General features: G+C 44.5%; 1 protein-coding gene across 1 annotated transcript in view; it reads right to left on the reverse strand.

Moving 5' to 3' along the window:
- Nucleotides 1-12569, reverse strand: part of NUP98 (nucleoporin 98 and 96 precursor) — a 655099-nt gene that overhangs the window by 462337 nt on the left and 180193 nt on the right. The window contains 1 exon segment of the mRNA XM_053705662.1: nucleotides 1468-1560. Coding sequence (XP_053561637.1) covers nucleotides 1468-1560 — 93 coding nt within the window.

Raw genomic sequence — 12569 nt, forward strand, 5'->3', positions numbered from 1 at the left:
AGCACAAAAACGTTTTAAAATAAAACCGGTACTGTCACTTTAAATTTTAAACTGAACACACTTTATTACTGCAATTGCGAAAAAACATGAAGGAATTGTGCAAAATTCACCAAATTTTCACCACAGTGTCTTAAAGCCTTAAAAGTATTGCACACCAAATTTGGAAGCTTTAACCCTTAAAATAACGGAACCGGAGCCGTTTTAAACCTTAACCCCTTTACAGTCCCTGGTATCTGCTTTGCTGAGACCCAACCAAGCCCAAAGGGGAATACGATACCAAATGACGCCTTCAGAAAGTCTTTTCTAAGTGTCAGAGCTCCTCTCACATGCGACTGCATGCCATGCCTCTCAAAAACAAGTGCGCCACACCGGCGCGAAAATTGAGGCTCTACTTATGCTTTGGGAAAGCCCCTAAGGTTATAAGGTGTCTAATACAGTGCCTGCCGATATTATTATATCAAAATACCCAGATAAAATGATTCCTCAAGGCTAAATATGTGTTAATAATGAATCGATTTAGCCCAAAAAAAAAAAAAAAGTCTACAGTCTTAATAAGCCCTTGTGAAGCCCTTATTTACGATCGTAATAAACATGGCTTACCGGATCCCATAGGGAAAATGACAGCTTCCAGCATTACATCGTCTTGTTAGAATGTGTCATACCTCAAGCAGCAAGAGACTGCATACTGTTCCCCCAACTGAAGTTAATTGCTCTCAACAGTCCTGTGTGGAACAGCCATGGATTTTAGTTACGGTTGCTAAAATCATTTTCCTCATACAAACAGAAATCTTCATCTCTTTTCTGTTTCTGAGTAAATAGTACATACCAGCACTATTTCAAAATAACAAACTCTTGATTGAATAATAAAAACTACAGTTAAACACTAAAAAACTCTAAGCCATCTCCGTGGAGATGTTGCCTGTACAACGGCAAAGAGAATGACTGGGGTAGGCGGAGCCTAGGAGGGATCATGTGACCAGCTTTGCTGGGCTCTTTGCCATTTCCTGTTGGGGAGGAGAATATCCCACAAGTAAGGATGACGCCGTGGACCGGACACACCTATGTTGGAGAAATAATAAACTCTTGAAGAATCTAAACACCTCACTTTACAACTTCCTATAACCAACGTAGGCAAAGAGAATGACTGGAGTGGGAGGGAAGGGAGGAGCTATTTAACAGCTTTGCTGTGGTGCTCTTTGCCGCCTCCTGCTGACCAGGAGGTGAATATCCCATTAGTAATTAAGATGATCCGTGCACTCATCGTGTCATTAAAAAGAAACAAAGAATTCTGCTGTAAAATTTGTGTTTAAAAGCTGCTCTTATGTATAACTTTAAGAGGTTGTGGAAGGACTTGCTAGCAAACTGGCTTATACATACAATTGACAAAAGGTAAAGATGACACCTGTTCCACTACAGTCCCATAAAAAGATACAAAATTAAACATGCTTATGGCGTTGGCTTTCCTACCTGTTCCAAAACCTCCACCAAGCCCAGCACCAAGAGTTCCTGGGGCAGCCTTATTCCCAAAAAGACTGCTTCCAGTATTAGCTGAACCAAATCCTGAAGGGGGAAAAAAAATATTAAAATCTAAAAAAAAAAAAAAATGCATTAAAAAAAAAAGCAAGCGGGTATGAAAAGCATGCATTCTTGTGCTGGTTTCTGTGCTCCTATTTAGGTAAAGAGCCAGTAAACCTACAAAATAGAATTCTGCACATAGTTCAGAGCCAATTTTATCCATCAAAGTATATCAGATATTTTATTACGAAAATCAATTTTCCAGAATGCCGCTACAGGCTCTAATGAGCGGGTCTTTTTTTCCTAAGCACATCGTGAAAAAATGGTGCCCAACCTGAATAATGAAAGAACATTTTTGGGTTTAATGTCCCTTTAAACTAAATGTAGCTCGCTCCCACTCTGGTCTGGTAGCAGAATTGTATAACATTTTGTAGGTTTACTGTCCCTTTAACATATATACAAGGAGTCAATGTTTTAAACTTAAGGAGTCATACTTTGGTGAAAAAAAAAAAATCTTATTTCTTTAGAGCATGTCATTTTAAGACCCTGCACTTGTGCGTTTACCCAGCAGCACTAGTTAGTTTCTACTTGTGTGGGGTTAAATAGAGGTGCAGGTCACTAGCCTTACAATGACCTGCTCTAAATAGAGCATATCATTTTGAAACTATAATGGCATTTTAAAGAGATTTAGCATTAAACAGTTCGCTACAAGAAATCACAATTATTGGTCTGCAGTGAGTTCCATTACTTCAGGGTTATCTGCACAAAGGTTTGTGGTACAGTACGGCAATTTGTAAAGTTTAAAATTAGCCCATAACTTGTGTACTTCTGATCCAGAAGCATATCAAGCTGAAGATAAATGCAACATATTTATAAAAAATTTAAAACAAATTATGCTTACCTGATAATTTCATTTCCATCTGTGGGAGGAGAGTCCACTGCTACATACATTACTTGTGGAAATTAAGAACCTGGCCACCAGGAGGCAGCAAAGACACCCCAGCCAAAGGCTTAAATACCTCCCCACTTCCCTCGTCCCCCAGTCATTCCGCCAAGGGAACAAGGAACAGTAGAAGAAATATCAGGGTATAAATAGTGCCAGAAAAATACAAATAAATTTAGATCCGCCCACCGGAGAAACGTGCAGGAGCCGTGAACTCTCCTCCCACAGATGGAAATTAAATTATCAGGTAAGCAAAATGTATGTTTTCCATCTTAATGGGAGGAGAGTCCACTGCTTTATTCATTACTTGTGGGAATACTCAAGCTCTAGAGGACACTGAATGGAAAAAAAACGGGGAGGGCAAAAGGAGGCGGACCCTAAACTGAGGGCACCACAGCCTGCAGAACCTCTCTCCCAAAATCTGCTTCAGCCGATGCAAAAAACTTGCAAAATTTTACAAATTATGTAAAGAGGACCAAGTAGCCGCCTTAGAAATCTGCTCCATAGAAGCCTCGTTCTTAAAAGGCCCAAGAAGAGTCCACAGCCCTAGTTGAGTGAGCCGTAATCCTCTGAGGAGGCTTATGTCCTGCTGCATCAGACCAGATGTATCATGCTCCTCAACCAAAAAGACAGTGAAGTGGAAGAGGCCCTCTGCGCTTCCCTGAATATACCACAAATAAAGATGCAGTCAGTCTGTACTCCTTCGTGGCCTGAAGATAAAACTTCAAAGCCCGAACCACATCCAAATTATGAAGCAACCTTTACTTTGATGAAGGGTTAGGACACAAAGGAGTATTTCCTGATTGATGTTACAATTCAACACAACCTTGGGAAGAAACCACAATCCAGTGCGAAGAACAGCCTTATCAGCGTGAAAGACCAGGTAAGGAGGCTCACATTGCAAGGCCGCTAACGAAGACTGCGAGCCGATGCAATCACCAGTAGGAATAGGACTTTCCAGGAAAGAATTTTAATGTCAAGCGCATGCATAGGCTCAAACGGAGCTCTCTGCAATACCTTAAGAACCAAGTTTAAGCTCCAGGGAGGAGCAGAATTTCTAAAGACAGGTCTGATCCCAGACAGCCTGAACGAAGGACTGAATGTCAGGAAGCTCAGCTAGCTTGTGTAACAGTACAGATAAAGCCTAAATCTGTCCCTTTAAGGAACTGGTGGCAAGACCCTTATCCAGCCCGTCCTGAAGAAAAGCCAAAATCCTGGATACCCTAACCTTGTGCCAGGGGTATCCCTAGTTCCTCACACCAGGACAAGTAGGTCGTCCACACCTTATGATAGATGCGCCGACAGACCGGCTTCCTGGCCTGAATGAGTATCAAACTCTCTCCGAAAAACCTCTCTTGGCTAAGACTAGGCGTTCAATCTCCACGTAGTCAGCCTCAGAGAATCAAGATTTTGGTGAAGAAAGGGACCCTGAACCAGCAGATTTCTGCAACAGGGTAACCTCCATGGAGGAGACGATGACATCCCCACCATATCCGCAAACCACGTCCTCCGCGGCCACGACGGAGCAATCAGAATAGCCGAAGCTTGCTCCTGCTTGATGTGGGCCACTACTCGAGGTAGAAGAGTTAACGGTGGAAATATGTAAAGTAGGTTGCACTCCCAGGGCACCACTAAGGCGTCTATCAGCTCTGCCTGGGGATCCCTGGAACGCGGCCCGTATCTGGGTAGCTTGAAGTTGAGTCTGGAACCCATGAGATCTCCGGCATCCCCCATCTGTTGCAGATCTCCGCAAACACCTCAGGATGCAGAGACCATTCCCCTGGATGGAACGACTGTCTGCTTAGAAAATCTGCTTCCCAGTTGTCCACACCCAGAATGTGGATCGCTGGGAGCAAACAATTGTGGATCTCTGCCCATTCCAGCATCCAAGATACTTCCCTCATGGCTAGGGAGCTCTTGCACCCCCCCCCCCCCACACCTGATGGTTTATGTAGGCCACCAAGGTAATATTTTCCGATTGGAATTCTGATGAATTGGGACGACCCCAGGGGGGGCCAAGCCCTCAAAGCGTTGAATATCACTCAAAGTTCCAGAATATTTATTTATTCCTCTCGAGTCCACCTTCTCAGTGCCTTTCTGGCACTCCAAACAGTTCCCCAGCCTGATAGACTTGCGTCCCTGGTCACAATCTCCCAGGATGGTCTCAAGAATGATGTCCCCAGGACAGCGGTCTTGGATGGGTCCACCAAGAGAACGACTCCCTCGTTTGGTTGTCCAGAGATATGTTGGGATACATCTGAGAGATCGCCGTTCCATTGTCTCAACATGCACAACTGAAGAGGTCTGAGATGGAACCTGGCGTATGGAATGACATCTATGCTTGACACCATGAGCCCAATCACCTCCATACACCTGGCCACAGATGTCCTTGAGGAGGTCTGAAGGGCAAGACAGTTGGACGCAATTTGCAACGTCTCTGATCTGTCAAGAATAACTTCAGGGATAAGGAATCTATTATCGTACCCAGGAATTCTACCCTATTGCTTGGGACCAGGGAACTCTTTCCTTTGGTTATCTTCCATCAAAGATCAAAGGAGGAGAGCCCTCTAGTGTTCCTCCGCGAGACTGCAGGACTGAGCCTGGACCAGGATGTCATCCAGATAAGGAGCCACATCAATACCTCTGGCTCTCGCTACTGCGAGCAGCGCTACCAGAACCTACGTAAAGACTCTTGGGGCAGTTGCCAGACCGAACGGTAGGTCCACAAACTGGAAGTGTTGGTACAGAAATGCAAATCTTAGAAACCTGAAGTGATCCTTGTGGATCGGCACGTGAAGGTAAGCATCCTTTAAATCTATTGGCCACATGAACTGTCCTTCTTGAACTAGGGGCAGAATCGACCCGATCGTCTCAATTTTGAACGATGGGACTGAAAGAAACTTGTTTAAACACTTTAAGTCCAGAATTGGGCGAAACATGCCCTTCTTTGGAACCATGAAAAGGTTTGAATACCCCAGACTTCTTTCTGCTAGAGGGACTGGGATGATTACTCCAAGAGAGGAGAGATCCTTCACGCATCCTAGGAAGGAGTCTCTTCTCTGGACTTGATAGGTTTGACAGGAGGAATCTGCCTCTGGGCGAATGAGTCTTGAACCCTATCCTGTAACCCTGGGCAACGACCTATAGAAACCAAGGGTCCTGAAGGTCTTTTCCAGGCCTCCGCAAAAAGATAGTCTGCCCCCTACACGATCCAGAGATGGATCGGGGGCTGCCCCTTCATGCCAATTTTGTCTCGATGGGCTTCTTATTCTGCTTTTTTTTGTTCCAAGAGTTAGCTGGCTTCCAAGTTCCCTTGGACTGCTGGCGACGAGACTTGTCCGGACGAAAGCGCCGAAAAGTAGACCCCATAGGCTTATTATCCTGCGGCAGGAAAGCACCCTTGCCACCCGTGACCGTGGATATGATAGAGTCCAGGTCTACCCTTAAGGCCTTAATTCGTTCCTGAATCTCCAGAGGGGAGTCTTCACCTTGATCATAGCTGACAGAGCATCACACCAATATGTAGCCGCACCAGCCACCGCAGCCGGATGAAAAACAAACCCCGTGAGTTGGAACATCTTTTTCAACATGGACTCCAATTTTTTTTATCCATGGGCTCCTTGAACGAAGAGCTATCTTCGAGCAGGATAGTCATTCTCTTAGCGAGCGTGGAGATAACACCATCCACTTTAGGAATGGCCCCCCACAGCTCAAGCTGCGAGTCCGGAACAAGCTGTCCTCAAACCCTATCTAGCTTAGGGATCGAAGGTTCCTCTGGCAGTTTCGGTTCAGGAACCTCCAGCGTAGCAAGCACCTCTTTCAGCAGAAAGCGCAAATGCGCCATCTTAAATTTAAAAATCTGGCTCCTCTGCAGACGGAGGCCTAGAAGTCGCTGATTGCGACCCAGAAAGTATGTCCTCCGAAGAGTCAGAGTCGTCCTCATCCGATGATAATGTATCTAAGACATCCGGCGGAGTAGAATACCCCTGGGACGGATAGCTATGTTTCACCTTTCGCTTGCACTTAGCAGGGCGTGGTAAGGCATTAAAGGCCGCAGAAACAGTCGTTTGTAACCGATCAGAGAAATCTGAAGGCCAAAGGGCAACTCCCGCGGGAGGATTTGTAATGCCCTGGGGAGCTGCATGTGCAATCGGAGACAAGTGTAGAGAACGCACCTCGCGGGACGGAGAACCCTCAGGAGGTGGGTGGCTCAGTTGTACTCAATCTCTTATTGTTTAGATATTGCAATTGTATCAAAGCATGTCGAACAGAGTTGAGCAGGCGGATCAAACGGAACCTTCTCACAATACACAGATTTGGATTAATTAAAGATGGAGCACCCTCTAACATATCAGAGTCCTCCATAGTTTGCGCCTTTATTGCGGACTAGATACAAATGAAATGGCACCTTTATATCCCAATGGCCGGGGCACTCACCACCCGGACGACAGAGAAACAGCTTTGACTTCTATAACCGCCGGTCAAGAAAGAGGAAGTTATAGAGGCCACACCCGGTCACATGGAGTGCCATGCAGGACCGCCCCTACACTAGAGAGAAAAGGCGCCAAAAAGGACAGCGTCGATCTCTCGCTAAGAAACTGACTATTCACACACTAACAGAGCCGCATCTCACACATGACGCAATAAATTATGCACAGATCCCCCCCCCCCGTTTCATAATCCCCTTACCGAGGATATTACCCTTGATTGTATACAGATAAAAAGTAGACACTGTGACCCTGTCTACTTACATTATGTGTGTATAAATGAAACAATCTTACCAGAATCTATGCCGTGGAACAGGAACAGTGCCTTTCAAGTGTAACAGGGCAGTAGCATCGCTCCTGACATGGACTTGAGAGCAGAAAAGCAGCAGCAAAACTAGTCAACGCTGATTGCTTATGGAGCTGTTAATCTGAATCAGGATAGTTTTGCAGAAAGACTCTCCCTGCATCTCCGGACTCCCAACTTTCCTCCATGCTCTGAGAGGCTGACAGGACTACATAAAACTCCAGTCCCATTTCAAAGAGTACTACCCTCCATAAAGAGACTACTCCGAATCTTCCGACACTTCTCTGCCAATCTCCTGTGACGAAAGGCAAAGAATGACTGGGGGATGAGGGGAGTGGGGGAGGTATTTAAGCCTTTAGCTGGGGTGTCTTTACCTCCTCCTGGTGGCCAGGTTCTTAATTCCCACAAGTGATGAATGAAGCAGTGGACTCTCCTCCCATTTATATGGAAAAGGAAATTTATGCTTACCTGATAAATTTGTTTCTTTTACGATAGGACGAGTCCACGGATTTCATCCTTACTTATGGGATATCGCCTACTGGTCAGCAGGAGGAGGCAAAGAGCACCACAGCAGAGCTGTATATATAGCTCTTCCCTTCCCTCCCACTCCAGTCATTCGACCGAAGTTAGGAAGAGAAAGGAAAAGCCAAGGTGCAGAGGTGACTGAAGTTTAATAAAAATAAAGACCTGTCTTAGAAAATGACAGGGTGGGCCATGGACTCGTCATATCGTAAAAGAAACAAAAAATTTATCAGGTAAGCATAAATTTCCTTTTACAAGATATGACGAGTCCACGGATTTCATCCTTACTTAAGGGATACAATACCAAAGCTATAGGACACAGATGAGAAGGAGGGACAAGACAGGAACCTAAACAGAAGGCACCACTGCTTGAAGAAACTTTCCCCCAAAAATAGCCTTGGACGAGACAAAGGTATCAAATTTGGAAAATTTGGAAGAAAGTATGAAGAGACGACCAAGTTGCAGCCTTGCAAATCTGATCAACAGAAGCATTTTTAAATGCCCATGAGGAAGCCACAGCCCTACTGGAATGAGCCGTAATTCGTTCAGGAGGCTGCTGTCCAGCAGTCTCATATGCAAAACGGATGATACTCTTCAGCCAAAAAGAAAGCGAGGTAGCCGTAGCTTTCTGACCCCTACGTCTCCTAGAAAAGACAAAAAACACAATGAAGATGATTGACGAAATTCCTTAGTCACCTGCAAGTAGAACTTCAGGGCACGGACTACGTCCAAATTATGTAACCGATGCTCCTTCATAGGAGGAGGATTGGGACACAAATGAAGGAACAACAATTTCCTGATAAATATTTTTATTAGAAACAACCTTAGGGGAAAAAAAAAAAAAAAAACAGGTTTAGTACACAACACTACCTTATCAGATGAATAAGATAAGGAGAATCACATTGTAATGCTGAAAGCTCAGAAACTCTGCGAGCAGAAGAAATAGCAACCAAAATAAAACTTTCCAAGATAATAACTCAATATCTATGGAATGCACAGGTTTAGAACCCATTGAAGAACATTAAGAACTAAATTTAAACTCCCAGGAGGAGCAATTGGTCTAAACACAGGTCCGATTCTAGTCAGAGCCTGACAAAAAGATTGAACATCCGGAACATCTGCCAGACGTTTGTGTAGCACAATAGATAGAGCAGAAATCAGTCCCTTTAAGGAACTTGCTGACAACCCTTTCTCCAATCCTTCTTGGAGAAAGGATAAAATCCTAGGAATCCTAATCTTACTCCATGAGTAGCCCTTTGATTCACACCAAAAAAAAAGATATTTACGCCATATCTTATGGTAAATTCTTCTAGTAACAGGCTTACGTGCCTGAATCAAAGTATCAACGACCGAATCAGAGAACCCTCACTTCGATAAAATCAAGCGTTCAAGCTCCAAGCAGTCAGCTGTAGAGAAATTAGATTCGGATGATTGAAGGGTCCCTGAATGAGAAGGTCCTGCCTCAATGAAAGCTTCCACGGTGGCCGAGAGGACATGTCCAGATCGGCATACCAAGTCCTGCGAGGCCACGCAGGAGCAATGAGAATCACTGAAGCCCTCTCCTGTTTGACCTGAGCAATCACCCGGGGAAGGAGAACGGTGGAAACACATAAGCTAGGTTGAACGACCAAGGCACTGCCAAGGCATCTATCCGTTCGGCCTGAGGATCTCTGGACCTGGATCTGTATCTCGGGAGCTTAGCATTCTGACGAGATGCCATGAGATCCAGCTCCGGCCTGCCCCATCTGAAAATCAGGGTGGCAAGAACCTCCGGATGGAATTCCCGGATGAAAAGTCTGTCTGCTCAGAAAATCCACTTCCCAGTCTTCCACTCCTGGGATGTAGATTGCCGACAGATTACAAGAGTGAGTCTCCGCCCACTGAAATATCCTGGCTACTTCTGTCATCGCTAAGGAACTCCTTGTTCCTCCCTGATAAATCGATGTAAGCTACAGCTGAGATGTTGTCAGACTGGAATCTGATAAATTTGGCCGAAGCCAACTGAGGCCAAGCCTGAATTCCAGAATATTGATGGTAAGTAGAGACCCCGATCGAGTCCACACACCCTGAGCCCTTAGGGAGACCCAGACTGATCCCCATCGTCACTATCACCCATGAGGGTCTGCGGAATCACGTCCCTTAGGACAGATGATCCGGCGACAACCACCATAGAAGAGAGTCCCTTGACTCCTGATCTAGATCTATTTGAGGAAACAAATTTGAATTATCTCCATTCCACTGTCTGAGCATGTTCATTTGCAGAGGTCTGAGATGAAAACAAGCAAACGGAATAATGTCCATTGCCGCCACCATCAATCCAATAGCCTCCATGCACTGAGCCACTGAAGGCCGAGGAGTTGTCTGAAGGGTTCGGCATGTATTCAGAGTCTTTAACCTTCTGACAAAAATATCTTCATGATAGAGGGTCGAGTAGAGTTCCCAAGAAAGGTAACTCTTCTCTAGATTCACTTTCCACCCGTGAGTCCTTAGAAAAGACAGGACAATGTCGGTATGAGACTTCGTTAGTTGAGAAGATGACGCCTGGATCAGAATATCGTCCAGATAAGGCGCCACTGCAATACCCCGCGGTCTGAGTACCGCCAGCAGAGACCTCAGAACCTCTAAAAATTCTGGGTGCCATGGACAGCCCGAAAGGAAGAGCCACGAACTGAACCAGTTTGTCCAGAAAGGTAAATTGGAGGAATTTGTGATGGTCTTTGTGGATAGGAACATGTAGATATGCATCCTTTAGATCCACGGTAGTCATAAATTGACCCTCCTAGATCAATGGAAGAATGGTACGAATAGTTTCCATCTCGAAGGATAGAACTTTGAGAAACTTGTTTAGACTTGAGATCTAAAATAGGTCGGAACGTTCCCTCTTTCTTGGGAACTACAAATAGATTGGAGTAAAATCCCTGCCACTGTTCTTGTATTCGTAGAGGACATATTACTCCCATGGAGGAGAGATCTCTTACCCAGCATAAGGACGCCTCTCTGGTTGACAGACAATCGTGAAAGAAAACATTCCTCTGGGGAAGGAATATTTGAAACAAAGCTCTAACCATAAGGTACCAAGAGTTGGAATAGAGCCACCTACGCTCCCATATTTGATAAGCTGGAAGGTAGAAAAAGAATTAACCAATATACCATCCCACCAGTGACGGTAGTAAAGTACACAGACGGTCGCCATTGGAGACCCCGTCGTGAGGCCCATAACGAATGTAAGTCCGTTAGGACCATCCTCGAAGGGTATAGAAGTTCACGTAGTGATGAAACTACTCCTTTCTCCAAAGGAATAGCAAGTCATCCAGTAAATATTCCCCCTGCTTCAAATTCCTGGTAAAAAGAAAGAAGGCATCCTAACCCCAAAGGGAGAGTGAAGGACCAGCAGGGCACTGTATGACGGCCATAAAATTTCGATTAGAACCCATAGGAGACAGACTCCCCAGCAGCAAACGCCGAAGAGAGAGTAGGGTCAAAAAGAAATTTAATTTTAACAAGCCGTAATCAAATTTAAACATAGGACACGATACTGTTCTTTTAAATATGAAAATTAACCCTATTCTTAAATGTGTCTCCTTAATTCTGAAGCGACGCATGCATGTGCGAATTTGCACCATCCTACACCACTGAGGATGAGTTAACAACAAAAAAGCAGCAATTCCTTTAAATAAGATTTACTGTCTCTTTAAATGTTAAAGTACATTAAAAACAGTCTCTGCAAAGACCCGCAGAGCACTGCCTGTGAGTCGTAAAGTACTTTGGAGACTTTAAATATTAAAGCGTGGCAGGTATTGATTGGAGACACCAGACTCTTAGCAGCAATCCACTTTACAAGGAACATGTTAGCACAGGAAAATATGGTACTGTCTCTTTAAATTTTAAAAGAACATTTTTCCTGTGTATTAACCGCTGAAAAATATTATTTGTAGTCAGGTCCAACCTGTGTAGATGGGAGGCAGAGTATTTTGCCACAATCCGTACCCTTGACACAGGAACCCCATACTATGGCCAAACAGTAAGTACATGTTAATCCATCTTACCCTTCAGTAGGAAACCACTAAGGTATCCCTCTATGCATTAAACCGCAACAGGCAAAGCATAGGCTACAGACCAAGTATGTGTATAACCACTGAAAGCATATCTCATTGAATTTAATATAAACTGAGCCACATAGAAAGGTAAACAGGGCACGCTTTCTAAGGACCACCACACACGGATGGTGACATCTTTAAATGTTATAAACTACTTCAGTTTATCTCCTGTGTTCCTGTCCTGTTCCGAATTATTAAATGAATGCATGGAACAAACCACAGGATCGTTACTGGTCGTGCACGTGTTAAACACCTTATTTTGAGTTTTTTTTTCACATGAAATATCCATAATAAAACAGTAATAATGTCCTTTATTATCACATTTTTTTAACAGTACAACGTTCTAGATACTGCAATTTTCCACATTGCACCAATCAGACCCCGTGAAATAAACTGCCAACAGCACCTTCTGAGCCGAAACGATAACTAAATGAATGAAAAAACGCTATGCTTCGATCTATAATGGAAGCCTGGAGCGTAAGACGTGGCTCTGCCCCTCGTGGGCGTAACAGACTCCGTCCCCCAGCATTCTATTTTCACTATGCCTAGAGACATGCCCCAAACAGCCTTAAGAGGCGCCAAAGAAACTCCGCCCCTCATGGGCGTGACAAAAGCTTCACTCATGGCACCTTTGATTGATTGTGCCAAGAACCAGACAACAGGGCCCAAAAAAACATAATTTATGTAAGAACTTACCTGAT

Source organism: Bombina bombina, chromosome 3, assembly GCF_027579735.1.
Source record: "Bombina bombina isolate aBomBom1 chromosome 3, aBomBom1.pri, whole genome shotgun sequence".
NCBI lineage: Eukaryota > Metazoa > Chordata > Amphibia > Anura > Bombinatoridae > Bombina > Bombina bombina.